The sequence below is a fragment of the Lampris incognitus genome, chromosome 11 (assembly GCF_029633865.1).
Source record: "Lampris incognitus isolate fLamInc1 chromosome 11, fLamInc1.hap2, whole genome shotgun sequence".
Lineage (NCBI taxonomy): Eukaryota > Metazoa > Chordata > Actinopteri > Lampriformes > Lampridae > Lampris > Lampris incognitus.
In genome coordinates, this window is record NC_079221.1 from 12,298,399 (window position 1) to 12,319,385 (window position 20,987).

Consider the following 20,987-nt stretch of genomic DNA (forward strand, 5'->3'; position numbering starts at 1 on the left):
GTCCCAACTGACTGCAGGTATCTCCACCCTTATAAACAATACAGTGGCATAACGACCAAAACAGTGATCGGTTTCATATGCAAATATGGGCATGACCATTTACTAGAGTTACAATGGCCATGTGTACTCTTCACAGAGGATTAGGGAATAGTCGCAATCACAGCGTTGTAAGATGGCGACAGATGCCCTCTTGGTTCAGGGATGGTCGTTCCCTCTTAACATAGATGGCCTCTTTGACTCCCCGTTCAGACCAGTGTTCCTCCCTATCAAGGATGTGCACATCCTCATCCTTGAGAGAGCAGCCACTGGCCTGTAGATGGTGTAGACTGTGGAGTCCTGGCCTGACGCGTTAGCTCTCCTGTGTTGTGCCATCCTCTTGGCAAGCGTCCGTTTAGTTTCCCTGATGTACAAGTCAAGGTGATCCTCCCGGCACTTAACAGCGTACACTATATTGCCCTGTTTGTGCCGGGGGACCTGATCCTCAGGGTGGACCAATTTCTTGCACAGTGTGTTTTGGGGTTTGAAAGCAACCAAGATGCGGTGTGTGGAAAATATACGTCTCCACTGTTCTGACATTCCCGCCACATACGGAATCAAGGACTCCGCAGTCTACACCTATCAACAGGCCAGTGGCCACTCTTTCAAGGATGAGGACATGCACATCCTTGATAGGGAGGAATGCTGGTTTGAACAGAGAGTCAAAGAGGCCATCTATGTGAAGAGGGAACGACCTTCCCTGAACCGGGGGGGGGGGGGCTAAGAGTACATCTGTCACCATCTTACAATGCTGTGATTACAAACATTTCCCAACCCTCTGTGAATAATACACATGGCTATTGAAACTCTAGTTAAAGGTCACAGTAATTTGCATATGAAACTAATCACTGGTTCGGTCGTTATGCCACTGTATTGTTTATGGGGGGGGGGGGGTACCTGCAGTCAGTTGAGACTGAAGAGGTCACTTAGATGAGTGATGAGACGTGTCTCTCAGTAAACATTGTGTCCAGATGAACCGATTCAACCTTCTTTGAGTACACATGGTAATGTAGTAAACGTACATGGCTTGACCCGCGTGACCGCTATGGGGGGACCACTCGGCAAGCTCTGCAGGGCCTCTCGGTCTCTCCTGCACGTTCTCTGCTCACATGTACACTTTTTCTAAATGTATGTGCAAACAAATAAACTAAGACTAATCTAAATGCATATTTAAAACACGCTGGCGGGTTCTGCCATGCTCATTAAAGGTGTTTTATGTTTCATTTTATATTGCTGTTGCGGCTGGAATTGGATTGCCTGTGCTTGTTCACAGGAAGTGCAGTTTAGCTTTTTTTTGGTCTCAGATGACCGACCCTGATGACCGACCCTGTGTGAATCTAACCTGCACGCTGTGTGTAACTGCTTTTTTAAACTCGACTATACTTCTTTTACCATTAATTAAAAACAAAAATGTCATGTTTACATCTACTTTTATTCCGGTACTGGTTTTTCACCGCACCTTCAGGGTTTGGGCCGATATTTTCCTCAAATCCCGACTGTCTTCCCTTCATGTCGAGCGTCTTCCTCCACTCATCCGCTTTGCTACGCCTTGATTTATTCATACCATGTGACTCGGTAATTACTTAGTAATTACTGCAGCGTCACACTACATACTAAATTAAACACAACTGTGGCGAGGTAACCGCCAACCTGCCCAAAGTTAATCTATTCTATTTCAATGTTAAAACTGATCTTCCTCCATGTTTACCTTCATCTTCACGGGAGATAAGAACACAATGCCGGACTCACACGCTCACTTATCATGGCAGCCAATCTGGGGATGATGAATAAGGACCGTTCCATCACTTAACAGTACAGCGGCGTCCAGGTTTATCCGTGGCATGCCGGGCTGGGACAAAGTGTGAGTGATTATTGTGCGTGTGACAACAGGGGCTGTGCCTGATGGCGGAGCATAATTGAATCCATAAAGAGACAGGTATTACCAGAGAGGCAGCGAGGTAATTCATTACCCAGACAAGTGGCCCTGAGATCCACTCAGAAATACACACCGCCAACATTTACATACCGCCAGCTGCAAACATGTTGTGTGTGTGTGTGTGTGTGTGTGTGTGTGTGTGTGTGTGTGTGTGTGTGTGTGTGTGTGCACGTACCTTTTTGCGTGTGCGTGTGTGCACACACGTGTGTGTGTGTGTTTTTGCATGTATGTGTTTGCATGTACCTTTTTGCATGGGTGTGTGTGTGTGTGTGTGTGTGTGTGTGTGTGTGTGTGTGTGTGTGTGTGTGTGTGTGTGTGTGGCTTCAGATAGGAAAAAGCCCAAAACATTTACACACTTAATATGACCTTTATCTTCAGCTATAAAAGAAAAATCAGATACACCACATGAGACTAAGCCCGCTCTACAACTCTCCCACTCGCTGTCCTGTGTGTGTGTGTGTGTGTGTGTGTGTGTGTGTGGGTGTGTGTTTTGGCATGTACCTTTGTGCATGTGTGCTGAAATGTGAGTGTGTGTGCGCGCGTGCGCATGCGTGTGTGTACATACCACAATCATACATGACTTTTTAGGCTTTCCTCCTCCTGCCCTCTCGTTGAGCTCAGCATCATCAACCGATATGAGCCGCTACCATTTTAACAAACAACGGCAGCAAACACAAATAACCCTCAAACATAATCTGCTCAACCACGCTCAACTTAGCTCCGTTTAATCTTACGAGGACCGAGCGAGTCCATGTGCGAACCCTCTCCTGTGTTCATCAGTTTCCACATTCACTCTATAGGGTATAAGAAACTACGGCAAAATTGGTTCTCTCAGTCGCTTGGGGGAGGATGAGGGGAGGCGGTATCATAACAGCAATATTATTTATAATAAGTGAATATCTTCAGCGACGTCCCAGCGGGCAGGGGAAGAACCGAAATGAATATAAAACAAATTTTCACCCACACTCCCAACAGAGACTCTGTGTTCACTGTGGCTTGTTATAATAATCAGCAGCAAAAGTCACAACAAACACACACACACACACACACACACACACACACACACACACACACACACACACACACACACACACACACACACACACACACACTCACACTGGGAGGGAGGAAGGAAGGAAGGGAGACCGAGACAGATATATTATTACTCATCATTAGAGGAAGCAATCATCTGAGTAGTTTGAAAAAAGAGACAGAGATAGAGAGATGGACGGATAGAATTTTAACTTTGAATTTCCATCGGATGTTGGACTTCCGAACCATCCCGGTCGCTGCTCCACCCCCTCTGTCGCTCCGGTGAGGGCTGCAGACTACCACATGCCTCCTCCGATACATATGGAGTCACCAGCTGCTTCTTTTCACCTGACAGTGAGGAGTTTCGCCAGGGGGACGTAGCGCATGGGAGGATCACACTATTCCCCCCAGTTCCCCCTCCCCCCGAACAGGCGCTCCCGACCGACCAGAGGTGGCGCTAGTTCAGTGACAGGGACACCTGCCCACATCCGGCTTCCCACCCGCAGACACGGCCAATTGTGTCTGTAGGGACGCCCGACCAAGCCAGAGGCAACACGGGGATTCGAACTGGCGATCCCCATGTTGGTAGGCAACGGAATAGACCGCCACACTACCCGGACGCCTCGAGCATCACCGCTTCTGAGTATACCACACGACATCTATCAATGAACAAACGGGAGCTTGCATTATTGATAAGCCAAGCAGGGAATAAGTGGTGTGAGACAGGAGCGGTGGTTCAATAGAAGGCCCGCAGGCGGACAAGGTGTTCTACATTATGTGAGAAACACTCTGCCCTTTTGCTTGTGTTTTCAAATCTGGTTCTTTTATCGATCAAGCCCCGGTTGAAAATATCAATATTTTGGCCCTCACACATAGCGAAGGCCATCTGCGCTAAAATGCCGACGCTCAGTGAAAAAAATAAAAAAATTGATGAAATGGGCCGGCGTGGAATGGAGTCCCTCCTCTGCTCACCAGCTCAGCCATCAATTGGCAAAGTAATATTATGAATCTCAGAGACACCTCTCCGGTTCAGCCCCGCTGTTAAGATGCAAATGGATGCAGGGTGCACGGCTCTCGACTTTGGCTGCCGGGGAGGGGGGGGGACATCATCTTAAAAATGCACACCAAATAAACACACACACAACGCACAGCCAAGGCCTGACACATGCTTGAAGCTGACTTTCTTTCTCATGTTATTCAATATAGATATATATTTTCTCCTCTCTCCCTCACTCTCTCTTTCTCTCCCCCTCTCTCGCTCCTTATTTCCCTTCCTCGTTCCCATCCTATCAGCTGCGGGTATTTAGTCTGTGAGGAGTCTTGCCGCATTACTCTCTCAGAATACTAATATGCCGGGCTGATGTGGGTCAGGACTTAATCCTGTAGAAATGATTATCGCTGCGCGACTGGAACTTCTCCTGTAGGATATCATTACCATTCTGTACTTTTCCACTGCAATGCACTGCAATGCCCACTAAGACAAGCACATCTCTCCAGAGCAGCTGGAATAATCAAAATGAAAATGACATGTCGTAGTACCTGACTGGAGATTTTACCGCCCCCCCCCTTTGTGTATTTCACACACGTGTGTGTTTTGCGTGTTCATGTGTGTGCATGGACGCAGCATGCATGCACAGGGAAAATGAACGCTCTGTTGGCTGCGTGGCCACACTGATGAGGAAAGCCGCTACTTCTTCGGATGCGGGCTCTGAGCCTGCAGAGGGTGGCAGGAGGTGACTTTGGGTGTGACTGGCAGGTACGCACCATCAGCAAGTCCAGTCGACAAAACTCCCAAGGTAGATGGGGAGGAAAACGAGAGCCAGGCGGGGGACATGAGGGCTGCTTAGCAGGTGACTGGTTCGAGTCATTAGTAATGGTTAGAAATGGTTCGAGCTCCTTCAGTGGTATATGCAGCCACATAGCCGATCACAGCAACAACGCCACACTGATGTGACATTGCATGTATTTATCCACGCTTGTGTAGGTTTGTAGGTTGTGTGTGCGCATGCACACGCGTATCCTTGTGTTACCTTTGCATGTGCATGTTGTCAATTCACATTGTTCAAAAGCTGCATGGCCTGCAGAGCACAGGGAATACGGGGAATGGAAAAGTTATTTGTTCCACAAATGGAGTTAAATTCGAAAAGGGACTAAAACTGCTCTGTTGGTTATACTATCACACACACACACACACACACACCCACACACACACACCCACACACACACACACACACACACACACACACACACACACACACACACACACACAGAATTAGAAGGGAGAGAGAGAAAGAAGAAAGAGAGCAACAGACAGACAGACAGACATGTAGACAGAGACACAGTAAGATGGATAGATGGACATCCAGGTAGACAGACAGATAGATAGGTAGACAGATGGTAAGAAGGATGGACGGACAGACAGACAATAAGGACAGACAGACAGACAGACAGATAGACAGACAATAAGGATAGACGGTCAACAAGAAGGATAGACGATAAGGACAGATAGACAGACAGACAATAAGGATAGACAGACAGACAGATAGGCAGACAGACAGTAAGACAGGTAGAGACAGTTCAGTATGTCCAGAGCTGCAGGACACATAAAGGGGGACGCCGTGCTTCTTGTATTTGTGCTGATCATGGGGGAAACCTCTGAGATAGAATGAAAAAACAAAACAAATGGCAGAGAAGAAAATCCGTGAAGATGAACCAAGTCTGGGCTTTAGAAAGCCAGTTTCTGAACATTAAACACAACCATAAAGCCGTGGGTAGCGGGTTAAGGCAGGCGTGCGGGAAGACGTTTTAAGTAGGGGGGGCCGCCGACTAAAACCAACAGTATTGTGGCGAGCTGGCGTGGAAGAAAGAGTCGAGAGGCAGAGATCCTGTTTTAATCTCAACTCCCGCCCCCCCCCCCATTACACCACACGACCCCAGGAGTGCTCTTTTATTCACACCGGCCAGAACGGACCAGAACTGACAACAACGTCATGAGCCCCCCACCCCCACCCCCACCATGTCCCCAGTGATGACATCAACCCCAGTCACGGTCCTACAGTCAGTAAACGGTCTCCTACTCAGTCTGAGTCAAACCCCCAAAACAACAACACAAGAATAACCACAACGTGAACACCACATCATTAAAACACCATTTTAAATACAACATTAACAGTCCCATCAGCCATTGCGCTCCCCCAGAGCAGAACCGCCAACAGTCAGAGCGACCGCCTCCCCCGCTGGCTACAGCATGATGTCATCGTTTTGTTTGTAAGGTGTGTGTAGCAGATTTGGAATGGAGTGTTTATGATTAAAAATGCTAGCCCATGGTTTAAAACAAAGGTATGTTTTACTGTGTGGGGGGGTGCACCCACTACCCTTCCTGCGCTAATGGGTTAAGATGTATGTATGGTGTGTAATATCTTTAATCTAATTATCGTTTAGCAGTGGGCAAGAGTTAAAAGAAAAGACGACGCCAAACGTGCTGTCTCCTTCACAGAGCAACAGAAAGACAACAAGGTGGGAAGAAGTCTCCAGTTAATTCCACCTCTCCGTTACAGATAAAGTGGACGGACGTCAGTGGACATCCTCAGCAACACAATGGCTGCCGCTGTAAGCAGGCAGATAATAACTATTTATTTGTCATTTCAGTCTTGGTGTCTGAGAAAATAAAGCCAACGCCACCAAATACTTGCTCCAGTAAGCGAGATCTGAAGAGAGGGGGAGGGATCGAGAGGACTGAGAGAGAGAGGACTGAGAGAGAGAGAGAGAGAGAGAGAGAGAGAGAGAGAGAGAGAGAGAGAGAGAGAGAGAGAGAGAGAGAGAGAGAGAGAGAGAGAGAGAGAGAGAGAGAGAGAGAGAGAGAGAGAGAGAGAACAGGGGCGAGAGTCTGAAGCAAATGAGCAACGGCGAGTGATGGAAAGGCAGGGGAAAAAAAGCACAGGAGCGGAAGTGACAGATCACTTGTGGAACATGAGGCGATCTGGAGGGCCTGCTCCTCAGAGGAGCACAGCGGCAGAGGAGGCTGGAGGAGCCGCGGTAAGCTCAGCTACACGCATATGGACGTAAAGGTGACTAATTTTCTAATTTTCCAGTTGAGGACAAAGAGCTATAATGGCTCTCTGCGCTCTTGCCGAGCGCGGTGATGGAGTCCACATTAGCCCCGCATTATGCTCCACTCCATCCACAGCTGCTCTCAGCCCGCTCGACTCTTTAAAGGTCACCCAGGAAACTGCCAACACACAAAAAGGTCATGTTGGCTCTAATAGGGGCGTGCAAGTGATTAGGAGAGCGGTTCTGCAGAGGGCAAAATGCAAGTAAGAGGAAAAAGATGAAAAAGTAACAAAAGACAGTGGAGAGGAGAGAAGACGCCTCCTTCTGGTTGTCTGGTTGCCCGGCTTGTGTCGGGAAACATGACCAGACAAATGACAAAAAAAAAAAAAAAAAAAAAAAGGAGATCCACCAAATGACATAAGTAAGGGATAATCCTCGACAAGGTGTGTGTTAAAATCCTATAACGCACATCTCGGAGTGGATTATCCTGCTCATATCGTGGTCACTTGGTCACGCTCTCCTCTCCTGTACACATCCTGTACACCGATAACTGCCGCCGTGAGGTTGAACACCACCGCACTGTGGTGTTCGCAGATGACACAGTTATGGTGAGCCTCCTGAAGGAGGATGAAATGTCCCGTGGCCCTGTCGTCATACGTTATTTTTTAAACTTGTGTCAGGAAGCCTTGTGGGAATTAAATGTGACAAAGACCGAGGACATGTGTACTGATTTCAGACCTCATCACTCCGGCACCATCAACACTACAATGGCCTGGATGTAGATGATTGAGTCGTAGCAGAACTTGGGCGTTCTAACTGATATTAAGCTAAAGGCCAGCAGCGTCCTTGGTGTGCGAGGGAGCTGGCATGTTGACAGGTCCCTCATGACTTCGCTTCATAGATCTTTTCTGGAGTTGATATTTTACTTTTTCTTTTTATCGCTTGGTATGCTTCTCTCAATCTACAACAGAAAGGTGCATTGACAAAGGTGATCAAGGTCTGTGGCGCTATCACAGGTTCTGTCTGATCTGAGAACAGACCGCTGTTGAAGCAGAATCCGTCCTGCCTGACAGCACACAGAGTTTCAGACTTTTGTCTTTTGGTTCCCCATTGCAAGCCAAAACCAACAGATCCAAACCCTCCTTCACACCGTCAGCCATTTCACTCTGAAGCTCGAATATAAACAGGAAATATCAGCTTGTCCACCCAACCACACCTGATTTTAAGATTGTTTTAATCTATTCTAATTTATGTACACGCTATGTTTTTATTCTGTGTTAACATGTTGTATTTAACTGCCTTGTGTGTTTTTATCTCGTGTTGTAACTGTTCATACTGCTGCAAAACCAATTGTCCCTCTGGAGACAAATTAAGTCCTACTACTGCTGCTACTAAACTAAAAACATTCACTTATTTATTTATTTTGGGAACCCCCCCCCTTTTTCTCCTAATTGTACCCGGCCACTTACCCCTCTCTTCCGAGCCATCCCGGTCTCGACTCCAGCCCCTCTGCCAATCCAGGGAGGGCTGCAGACTACCACATGCCTCCTCCCATACATGTGGAGTCACCAGCCGCTTCTTTTCACCTGACAGTGAGGAGTTTCGCCAGGGGGGCGTAGCGCGTGGGAGGATCACACTATTCCCCCAGTCCCCCCCCCCGAACAGGCACCCCCGACCGACTAGAGGGGGCACTAGTGCAGCGACCAGGACACATACCTGGCTTCCCACCCGCAGACATGCCTGACCAAGCCGGAGGTAACACAAGGATTTGAATCGGCAATCCCTGTGTGGCAGGCTACCCGGAGGCCCACTTATTTTTTTGCTGAACACTTTGGACTTCTGAATCAGATCCACCACTCGCTATCGCTTCCATTGTTCCTTCATTTGTGAGTGTCCTCCACCACCACTAGGTGTGACCATCTAAATGAATGGGTGGTAGGGCTGAGACACCGCTATGTGGCTAAAAACGTACTTCATGTGACAGGACAACTGTCACTCTTCTTTTGTTGTATAGGTTTTGGAAGGTGATGTGTCAAAATACTCTCAGGACGCTTTCCCACGTAGCTCGTTTGGAGCGGCTGAAAGGAACCCTGCAGCATTTCCCTCAAGGATCGATTCGCCTGGGCATATGGGAACACAGCAATCGCATTCAGATGCAGACCAAAACAAGTCGAACGAGGCCACCTACAGGAGGTGGTCTCGGCACAGTTCCAATTGTACTCAGGGTTGCTTCGTTTGTGGTGAGAAATCAATCGGCCAAACGAAGCGGAGCAACTCGTGTGCGCCCTGGCCCACCAGTGCTCGCCATCTCCTATGGTGTCTCACTGCAGCATCACATCTTCTTATCACAATATATCATAATAAATAACATCCTGGATATGTTACCATGCTTCTCTCTCAAATCGAACATAAAGTTCATATACTGACACTGGCAAACAAACCACAAACCTGTTACAACAAGCATCCATGTATGCTGTTGTTGCTCCATTTTTGATTGCATTAGTTGTGTTTATGTTCTGGGTTCTTCAAAATTATCGTTGGACTGTAAAACATCTTAGTAATGAGAGAAGGTTTTGCTTGTGGCGTTTGTTTACAGGCTCGGTCCACTCTAAAAATGTTGCCGTGTGAACACAGACGAACCTGGGGGCGTTCGGGAACATTTGTATGGAATCAGCCCCTAATTTGGAACAAAGCAAACGAAGTACAGGCGTGAAAGCTCCCTAAAACGCCATTAATCAGAAAGGGCACTTGAGTCTCAACCTATACAATTTCTTCAGACGCTAGCTAGCATAGCCGTGACGTTAAACAACCCTGATCGGCTGTGTTGGCTGAACAAGATGTGTGACATGATGATGTCACTTGCAGAATAAGAGAAAAAAAAGCTAAATTTTCTCAAAATGTAAGTCATATAACAGTTGAGTGTTATACATTTCTATCCGGTGGGGACACAGTCTTTATAGGAAATAGCTAATATAGAAGGATAATTCCCTAAATTGCAATGGTCTGTGATTTAGTGAAATTTACCTATTGACCCCCATTCATTTTACATTTACTCTGCTTTGAGCGCCCCTGGTGGACATTTTCAGAGTGGTGTACCGTTCTTTCCGGCGGAAGTACCTTTGGGCTTTGGATGTTTAGCGGTCTTGCCACTAATCCAGTGTGTTGCTATGGTTACATAGTAACTTTGTAACCAGCATATGAATTTAGAACAGCAATTAAATTTGAGCCAACCTACGTGTGCATTGATTTTAACGCACACCCTGGAGCCAATCAGAGACCAGCGTTCTCTGTTACCATGGAATAAGTTCATATAACAGGTGGAAGATTAAGGTCAACACCTGAGGTGAAACACAGCGGCAGTGCCAGAACAGGGCTGGGGGGGGGTGCCATAAGGAGGAGTGGGGGTCAGACAGGGGGAGATCTCCCCTCCAAGAAGGATAAGCTCGCCTCCTTTGAACTCACCTCAATGGAAAGTATAGCTGTGACTCTGGCCGGTGCCAGAGACAGACTGTGACAGCTGCCGGAGTTGAAAGAGGAGGAGAGAGGAGGAGAAAGGCCTGCGGGGTGTAAAATGGGCGAGGATGTCTCCATCAGTTCAGACACACTTTACTTGAAACGTAGAGGTCACCGCCAGACCAGCAAGATGTCAAATAAAATCAAACAGAAGCGGGTCTTTCAGCGGAGCCCTCAAATATATATGTATGTATGAAGGTCCTCCCTCGCTTTCACAGAAGAGCACATGGAAAGCTGACTGAGGTCTTCTTACATAACACGGTGCGATGAAGCTCTGTGCCCCCACCCCCCGGGTTAAGGATTTGGCCTGGATGCTAAATGGAGCATTTCTTCTGTTTGGATGTGAATCAGACCATATAATCACTATCGCCATGCACGCATCTCTCATTACCGTGACACCCCTGGTATATGAGAGGGGATTTAGATAAGACCACAGGCACGTGAAATAAGCAACAGAGACCCCAGCCCCGTCATCCGTGCATGTGATGCATACGCAAGGAGCTCATTACCGTGGTTTAACAGGAGATATATGGAAACGTGAAAGTGGACTGCGGTACAAAGGAGAAAGATGGAGAGATAGGACAAGCGATAGTGGTTAAATAGATCCTCGCCATATCAGCCAAGTGCTCCTGCAGGGACCAAAAGATTCAGCCATCCAGTGACCAGAAGGTGCTCTTTAGCAGGATTATCAACTCTTAGAGAAAACGACAGCAACTATTCTGGTATCAAACAAGTAAAAAGCCTTCATTGATCGGCCAGTTCATAATATGGACATCACACTGCCGTTTTTCACGAGGTTCTAATGATGAACTAGCCATCCATCCGTTATCCAAACCGCTTATCCTGCCCTCAGGGTCACGGAGCCTATCCCAGCAGTCATTGGGCGGAAGGCAGGGAGACACCCTGGACAGGCCACCACAGGGCCCACACACACACACCTAGGTACAATTTAGTATGGCCGATTCACCTGACCCGCATGTCTTTGGACTGTGGGAGGAAATCGGAGGAAACCCACTACAGACACGGGGAGAACATGCAAACTCCACACAGAGGACAACCTGGGATGACCCCAAGGTTGGACTACCCCAGGGGGTTTGAACCCAGGACCTTCTTGCTGTGAGGCGACCGCGCTTACCACTGCACCACCATGCCACATCACATGATGAACAAGCCGTTTGAATGTAGTGATACCATATGAGTTGCCCTGCATTGTTTCATGTCGTTTCCTCATAGTGTCTATTGTTAAAGTCAAACATCATGTGACTGGTTCTGTATTGATGTCATAGGTCATCGTAAACCAGATGGAAGGAGATAAAAGTGGGATCTCATCATGTTTGACTAAAACTAAAACCTTAGATTTTAAAGGGAGCGGGGAGGAGCAGCGGAGGACGTGGCCAACGACAGTCCACACACAGAAGAGACAGAGAGAAACACACACACACACACACGTGTGCATCAAATATCCTTTTTTTTTTCCAGAAATCGAGAAACTTAGGTTGTGCACACACTGCACTTGTACACCAGGGAAACTAAACAGACGCTGGCCAAGAGGACGGCACAACACAGGAGAGCTAACACGTCAGGCCAGGACTCCACAGTCTACACCATCTACAGGCCAGGGGCCACTCTCTCAAGGATGAGCATGTGCACATCCTTGATAGGGAGGAACACTGGTTTGAACAGGAGTCAAAGAGGCCATCTATGTTAAGAGGGAATGACCATCCCTGAACCGAGGGGGGCGCCTAAGAGTACATCTGTCACCATCTTACAATGCTGATTGCAACTATTCCCCAATCTTCTGTGAATAGTACACATGGCCATTGAAACTCTAGTTTATGGTCACGCCCATATTTGCATATGAAGCGGATTGTTGGTTTCAGTCGTGATGCCACTGTATTGTTTATAAGGGGGGGGGGTACCTGCAGTCAGTTGAGACTGAAGAGGTCACGTAGATGAGTGATGAAACCTTTCTCTCAGTAAACGTTGTGTCCAGATGAACTGATTCAACTTTCTGGGATTTCTTCACCTGGATTATTGAACATGCATCAAGACTTTTGCATTTGGGGGCATTCGGGTAGTGTAGCGGTCTACTCCGTTGCCTATAGTATATACCAACATGGGGATCGCTGGTTCGAATCCCTGTGTTACCCTTCAGCTTGGTCGGGCATCCCTACAGACACAATTGGCCGTGTCTGAGGTTGGGAAGCCGGATGTGGGTATGTGTCCTGGTCGCTGCACTACCGCCTCCTCTGGTTGGTCAGGGCACCTGTTCAGGGGGGAGGGGGAACTGGGGGGAATAGTGTGATCCTCCCATGCACTATATCTCCGTGGCGAAACTCTTCACTGTCAGGTGAAAAGAAGCGGCTGGCGACTCCACATGTATGGGAGGAGGCATGCGGTAGTCTGCAGCCCTCCCCGGATCGGCAGAGGGGGCGGAGCAGTGACCGGGACGGCTTGGACGAGTGGGGTAATTGGCCGGATACAATTAGGAAGGGAAAAAAAGGGGGGGGAGGTCGCACCTAAAAAAAAAATCAGTATCAGCTCAAGCGTACACTTCATTTAGAGTATTTTCGCCACTTTACCTTACCGTTAGACCACTGTTTTTTTTGGCACTACATTTTCTCAACCATAGGACTTCCGTATCCCTACGCATAAAAGTAACTCTGCCATGCACTGTATTATGCCGTCCGCAGATCAGCTGTTTTCTTCAGAGTTTCAGGGGCTTATAGACAGAAGGGACAAAAAAATACAAGAAAATAAAAATGAGTGACTGAGACAGCGACGACGAAATGTTTGTTTGAACAGCCCAGAAAAGCACCTGAGCACACCATCTTTGAAATCGTTAGAAAATCTTCTAAGTTGTTTAACTCGAGCACGGCGTTTAACCTGATTTATGAACCACAAAACAACAACGCCCCCTATAATAAAGTACAAGTGTTAAAAGTGGAGGATAAAAGCATACCAGTTCAAACCAATGACAATATGTGTATGTACACACACACACACACACACACACACACACACACACACACACACGCGCCCAACACCAGCTGCATGCTTGTTGCTTAGCTACCGGTGGGTAGTATTTCCGTGTCTGTGGGGTTATTATTTCCACAGAGGGCAGTTATTAAGAAAGTAAAGCCGCTAGTTAAAAACTCATCCCTCCTTTATTTAACACTGATAACACAGGGCAGGAAACGGAGAGCATGGTTAAGAGAGGAGGAGAGACAGGAGGAGGAGGAGGAGGAGGAGGCGAATACGCGGAACAGCTACGAGGATGAAACAGCAGCTCTCATCCTGACAACGGGCTGAGTTTGAAGAAATAGTTTAATCGTTTTTTTATTTCATATAATTCCTCATCAATTTCTGAGTGGTGTCCTGACCGGTGATGTCAGTGTCAACCCCACACTCCCCCTTCACCGCGTGTCACTGGCCGTTCTGCCTGCGGCCTCCGCCCAGGCCAGATTCTGGCCCCGCTAGCCAAACACTTCTCAGATAACAGCAGGCCTCTGCCAATCACAGTCAACTGAACAACGTCTGCAGCAAAAACCCAATGGTGGAAAATGAAAAAAACTGCACGGAGAGCAGGCACACATGCACACACTGCTGTGAGACAGCTGTTTCACCTACCCCAGCAGATAGATAGACTGATAGATAGACAGACAGACAGACAGACAGGCAGGCAGGCAGGCAGATAGATAGATAGATAGATAGATAGATAGATAGATAGATAGATAGATAGATAGATAGATAGATAGATAGATAGATAGATAGATAGATAGATAGATAGATAGATAGATAGATAGATAGACTGATAGGTAGGTAGATCGCTAGATCGACAGATAGACACAGAGAGGGAATGAGACAGACAGAGAGACAGACAGACAGAGAGAGACAGACAGACAGACAGACACAGGAGAGAGAGAGACAGACAGACAGACAGACAGACAGACAGACATACAGAGAGAGAGCGAGAGAGAGAGAGAGAGAGACAGACAGACAGACAGAGAGAGAGACAGAGAGAGAGAGAGAGAGACAGACAGACAGACAGACAGACAGACAGACAGACAGACAGACAGACAGACAGACAGACAGAGAGAGCGGGGAACAGTTAAAAGGCTGTGTAATTGGTCTGCTATCTGTTTAGAAACCGGAGGAAGTTTGAGAGAAGGAATGATAATGACAGACATATAGAGAAAGTGAGATTGAGAGAGAGAGAGAGAGACAGAGAGATAGAAAGAGAGAGAGCGAGAGAGAGAGTGTTACACACATGTAAATGAGTCTCAGTCCTTTGCTCCATGCTGGGTTGCTCAAATTACTGACTGTGTTCAGCATGCAGATTGCAGATGGCAATTAAAGATGAGCACTGTACACAGCACAGGGACACACACACACACACACACAGTGTGTGTGTGTGTGTGTGTGTGTGTGTGTGTGTGTGTGTGTGTGTGTGTGTGTGTGTGTGTGTGTGTATATATATATATAAACATGTTTTTTTTAACTTATTTGTGCAACAAAGTGATAACAACAGACGTGTGAAACGATGCAAAACATGTTGTTGGACGACAGGACAAAGTAGGTAACAGAGTCACAAAATAATCAGACATAATAGAACAAAACAGAAGAAAACAAATAAGAGAAAACAAACCAGAAAACAAACAAGCAGAAAGAAAGAGAGGAATAAAGAAAAAAAGAAGGCAAGTACAGCTCGATGGTAGTTGGGGGAGTGGAGGGGCAGATGAGAGAGAGGGCTCCATGTGTGGCCATATCGGCACATATATGAGTGTGCTGGTGCTGTGTCTGTGTGGCGGGGTGGAGGAGGGGGGTCTCCAGATGGAGTGGGGGTGGTTATAATAACAATAATAATAATAATAATAATATCGCTGGTAACATCATGAAGAGAAGAAACATGAGAGAGGGAGGAAATAAAGACCGGAGAATAAACAATGATTATGATTATAATAACGACAACGACAAACACACATCTCCGCAGCATGAGTCCAGTGCCGAACTCCCGATCTCCATGGCAACGTCTGCTGCTGTGGGCGGTGATGACATCATGACAACTGATTGACATCTGATAGCGACCGCACACTCATAATGACCAATAACTGCGGAACAAGCGTCGCACATGTAAGGGTAGCTGGACCCAGCCATGGCAGCCGACGGCGGGGGGGGGGGGGGGGTTGTTTTTAAGATCAGCAGAGTCTCGCAGGGCGTCAGCCGCCCTGAGAGCAAAACACATGCTACTGAACAGGACGAGGAGACCGCATGGCTCATATCACATCCAGAGAAGGACAGAGAGCAGAGGGAGTGAGAGAGAGCGAGAGAGAGAGCGAGAGATTGATCTTCAGGGTTGAAATGCTTGGTGTGGTCCCTCTCCCATCCCGCCTCTCTTCTTCTCTACTTCCTGTCCTCCTGCCCTCCTCCGCCTTCAGTTGAAGCTCCATCCTAAACTCACAGCCAGTTTCAGGACTCGCTCTGACTTTCCCCAAAGTCCACATTCCACATGCAGAAACATCAGAAGACACCCCGAATTTGGAAGTTCTGCCTTGACTCCTCTTTTTTTCTTCTTTTTGTTGCTTTCCTGCTCTGCCTAGATATTTTTTGGAACTTGTTTTCTTTCACTTTTCTGTTATGTAAGACAGACAGAAGTGGAGCAGGCTTCAAAGTGAATGGTAAAGCCGCCTTTTCCCCAGCTCGCTTTGCTGTTCACGCGTGTCATTCCAATGCCAGACCCCCCCCTTGCTTCCATCCATCTCTCTTTCTCTCTCTTTCACCCTCTCGCTTCTCTTTTTCTTGTCTCCCCCTTCTTCATGGTCCCCCCATCCCTTCTCATTACTGTGTATCCCATCTCCATCTCTTCCTGCCTGATTTTCTCTCATTCCCGCTCCCCCTCGGTTGTTGTGAAATGATAACAACATTGGATGGTGTGTGTGTGTGTGTGTGGTTTTGGTGTATGTATCTCATTCTGCCTGCGTGTTTGTCTGCACAAGTGCGTATGAGTGTGTGTCAAGTTGCTCTTTCCAGTGGGAGGTACAGTACTGACCCCGTCACCGCCTCTCTGACACCATGGAAGGAGGAGAGAGAGAGAGAGAGAGAGAGAGAGAGAGAGAGAGAGAGAGAGAGAGAGAGAGAGAGAGAGAGAGAGAGAGAGAGAGATAGAAGGTTTAAAGGCAAAAGAGGATAGATACCTCTGAAAATGGAGAGGGTCTCATTAAAACTCTCTCTCCTGTCTGGCTCTGTTGTATCCATAACAGAGCGACGGGGTGGATGAGAGAGAGAGAGAGAGAGAGAGAGAGAGAGAGAGAGAGAGAGAGGGAGAGAGAGAGAGAGAGAGAGAGAGAGTGTGTGCGATGCTTCTCGTTGATTCGCTGCCAGTTAGCCTGAGCGGTGGAGGCAGGTGAGGTAAATGCTACTATTACCATAATCACCTCTGTTTAAAGAAATACCTCGCGTTATGCTGCAGAAACTGCAGCTACCGGTGACGTAAACGGCCAAAATCTGATGGAAATTGAACGTAACCCCCCCCCCCACACACACACACACACCGTGTCACCCTCTACTTGTGGGGACCCTTCATTGATTACTTTCCTTCCCTAGCCCTTCACCCTAACCTTAACCATGATAACTACATGCCTAACCTTAACCTAACCCTAACCTTAACCTAATCCTAACCCTTACCCTAACTTTAACCTAATCCTAATCCTAACCCTTACCCTAATCCTAACCCTTACCTTAATCTAATCCTAACCCTTACCCTAACTTTAACCTAATCCTAATTCTAACCCTAACCTTAACCTAATCTAATCCTAACCCTTACCCTAATTTTAACCTAATCCTAACCCTACCCCTTTCCCTAACTTTAACCCAATCCTAATTCCAACCCTTACCCTAACCTTAACCTAATCCTAACCTTAACTTTAACCTAATCCTAATTCTAACCCTTACCCTAACCTTAACCTAATCCTAACCCTAACTTTAACCTAATCCTAATTCTAACCATAACCCTTACCCTAACTTTAACCTAATCCTAACCCTTACCTTAACCTAACCCTAATTCTAACCCTAAACCCAAATTCTAATCCTAAAATACACCATTTTCCTCATGGGGACCCATAAATGTCCCCACAAGGTAGGTGTGATTTTATTAGGATAGAAAAACCTGCTACACACACACACACGTACGCACACAAATACATACACATACACTGTGTTGTTTCTCTTCATTGCTGACACACAACCGTTTTGTCTGTCTTTCCGTGTGTGTACTGTGTGAGTCTGTTAGTTCATCTATCATACTGTATGTTGTGTGTGTTGTGTGTGTAGTTCTCGGCTCCGAGCTCCACACTCGGTGATTAATGACCGCCACTTCACACACTTAAACATCAAGCTTTGTTTAGCTGACACAACGGTCACAACGCCGGTCACCATGGGTTACTTAACGCCAGGTCACCGTGGAAACGATACCAAACTGAATGACAATAAAAATGGCCCCCGTAAATCTGCTGTGTGACCTTAAAGGGTTGATTTCACTTCAAGTATTTTCTTCCCTCTTCCCGTGCTAGCTTGGTCGAGTGAATTTGTGATTGATCACAAAAAAAAGAAGATATCTATAGTGGACACAGCCAAATGTGAAATTGCCTTGTAGCCCTTCCGCCCTTCTGACCAAGCTATAGATAACATGTGGGTTAATTAATTAGTTAATTAAAAACAAGGCATCCCACACTGATGGATTACATGGCATCAGATGAGGACTGTTACCATCCAGGAGCAACAGCGCTGCTGTCGGTCAGTAAACTGTCCGGAACCAATCAGCATCAACTGCCCACAGTGACATCACCAACACCATCATCATCATCATCATCATCTTCAGTCTCTCATACGGTCAACTCAATGAGCTGGAACCTGAATTTTACTTGATGACGTTGTACCATGTGTTGGTAAAGGTCTTCTACCAGCTTGTTGTGTCACATCTGCTGGTCAGACACAACAACTTCACCTCTTCAGACTCAACAATACATGCCTTCTTCCTCCTCATTTGGCTGCTATGATGAAGATGGGAAACATGATGCACGCTGTCATTTTTCCAGGCAAACTTCGGCCAAGTGTTAACGCCGAAAATGAGCGATGACCAAATTGTACATGATGTGGAGGCATGTGTTAGTAACTGTCTTAAATAAACCAGCGACACAAAACATCACACAGTGCGTTTGTTTGCATGCAAATCTTCAGGATTGACCGGGATTTCACTCCTACCCAAAACGACCACGGGCGGTCAAACTGACGGCCGCTTTTTAAACTCCACATTCTGTCAAGATAAATACCCAGTTGAGATATGATTATTATTATTATTAATAATAATAATAAATTAAACTGATATAGCGCTTTTCTAACACTCAAAGTCGCTTTACAACAAACGGGGTGAAACAAGACAACAGATAAACATAACACAGACATACAAAATTAATGCACTGCATATGTTAGTATGTCTGTTAGGAAACTACTGACCCTAAAATTAACTTTTTAACAACAAAATACTATTTTTAAACAATTTAAAACTCTGGAGAGACATGGTCGAACTTGAGTGAAAATATTACCTGAAAAAACGAAACGGAAAACACATATTGCTAACCTAACAAACGTAACAAGGCCTATAAAACGTGAAATTTTAAAAAAGGGCTGAAAATAAAAATTGAAACAGTCCCCAAACAACAACCGGAACTTAAAAACTACTAGCACGACCAAGGGAGGTCAAAATGACTGCTGCAGTTTGTAAACTCTATATTCTGTCAAGATAAATGCCCAGTTGAGATACTAATGCATTACATATGTCTTTTAGGAAGCGACTGACACCAAAATCAACATTTTTAACAACTTTAATACAATTTTTAAATTTAAAATGGCCGCTGCCCAACGCCTGTAAATACTGCAACGCCTCGGTGGTAGTCATGGTGCGTCTGTAACTGGCGTCTGTAACCACACACGTTGGCAATAATCAAAAATCAAGTTTAGACTATTTCTCTGCACTGGGGAGCGCTAGTGTGTTTCTAGGACAGAGCGATGACCTTCGTGAAGGAAATGACGCGAACAACACGTCATAAATAGTGACATGACGCACACGATGATGCACAAATTACGCACCGTCATTTTGACCGCTTATGGTCGTTTTAGGTAGATCTTATGATAACTTTTTTTGTGTGCAACTGATCTAAAATTAATTTTCATGCAAATATATGCAATTTTAGGAGCATTCAGGGAACGGCAGGTTCTGCATCTTTTTTTTTTTTACGTTATTAAACTTTGAAAATCCAAAAATGGTCAAAATGACCGCCTTGGTCGTTCTAGTGTTTCAAAGGGTGAATAGGAAAAAAAAAAAACTCGAGGCAACACCACAAAATCCCCCCCCCCCCCCCACACACACACACAGACACCGGGATACACAGACGTGTTTCATTTTGTATGCACATGCACAGAACATACCGGGGAAGAGAAGAGAAGAGAAGAGAAGAGAAGAGAAGAGAAGAGAGAGAGAAGAGAAGAGAAGAGAAGAGAAGAGAAGAACCCGGGATGGAAAGGAAGTGCAAAGGGGTGACAGAGAGGAGAGTGAGAGAAGAGTGTCGGAGGCAGAAAAGGGCACGCCAGCGAGGCGAAAGTGAGCGAGGACTAATCTAGTGAGTGACTCAGAGTTGACCTTCAGTTATCTTCCAGAACAATGTCAATTTCAGCCACCTCCACCGAAACACAACATGTCAGCTGTCACAGCCGGGTGGTCTGCAGAGAAGATGTCATGGTTTACCGCAGGTCTCTGCTCTCCAAACTATGTGTGTGTGTGTGAGAGACTGGAATAAAATATTCCAGACTAGCAGACTTAGTGTTTTGGTCTTCACTGCATGGTGCCATCAATTTATATGCTAACTTCTATCCATCCATCCATTATCCAAACCGCTGATCCTGCTCTCAGGGTCGCGGGGATGCTGGAGCCTATCCCCAGCTGCCATTGGGCGGCAGGCCGGGAGACACACTGGACAGGCCGCCAGGCCATCACAGGACCGACACACACACACACACACATTCACACCTAGGGACAATTTAGTACGGCCGATTCACCTGACCTATACATGTCTTTGGACTGTGGGGGGAAACCAGAGCACCCGGAGGAAACCCACGCAGACACGGGGAGAACATGCAAACTCCACACAGAGGACGACCTAGGATGACCCCCCAAGGTTTGGACAACTGCCAAGGCTGGACTACCTCGGGGCTCGAACCCAGGACCTTCTTGCTGTGAGGCGACCACGCTAACCACTGCGCCACCATGCTAACTTCTTTAAATCTACAATTGTGCAAACACAAAACCAAAAACCAAAACAAAAAACAAGTGTCTGAGGTGACATTCCCACCAAAAATTCACAAATGT

General features: G+C 46.7%; 1 protein-coding gene across 1 annotated transcript in view; it reads right to left on the reverse strand.

Moving 5' to 3' along the window:
- Positions 1 to 20,987, reverse strand: part of il1rapl1a (interleukin 1 receptor accessory protein-like 1a) — a 164,335-nt gene that overhangs the window by 49,678 nt on the left and 93,670 nt on the right. Inside the window, 1 exon segment of the mRNA XM_056289885.1 lies at positions 7,027 to 7,049. Coding sequence (XP_056145860.1) covers positions 7,027 to 7,049 — 23 coding nt within the window.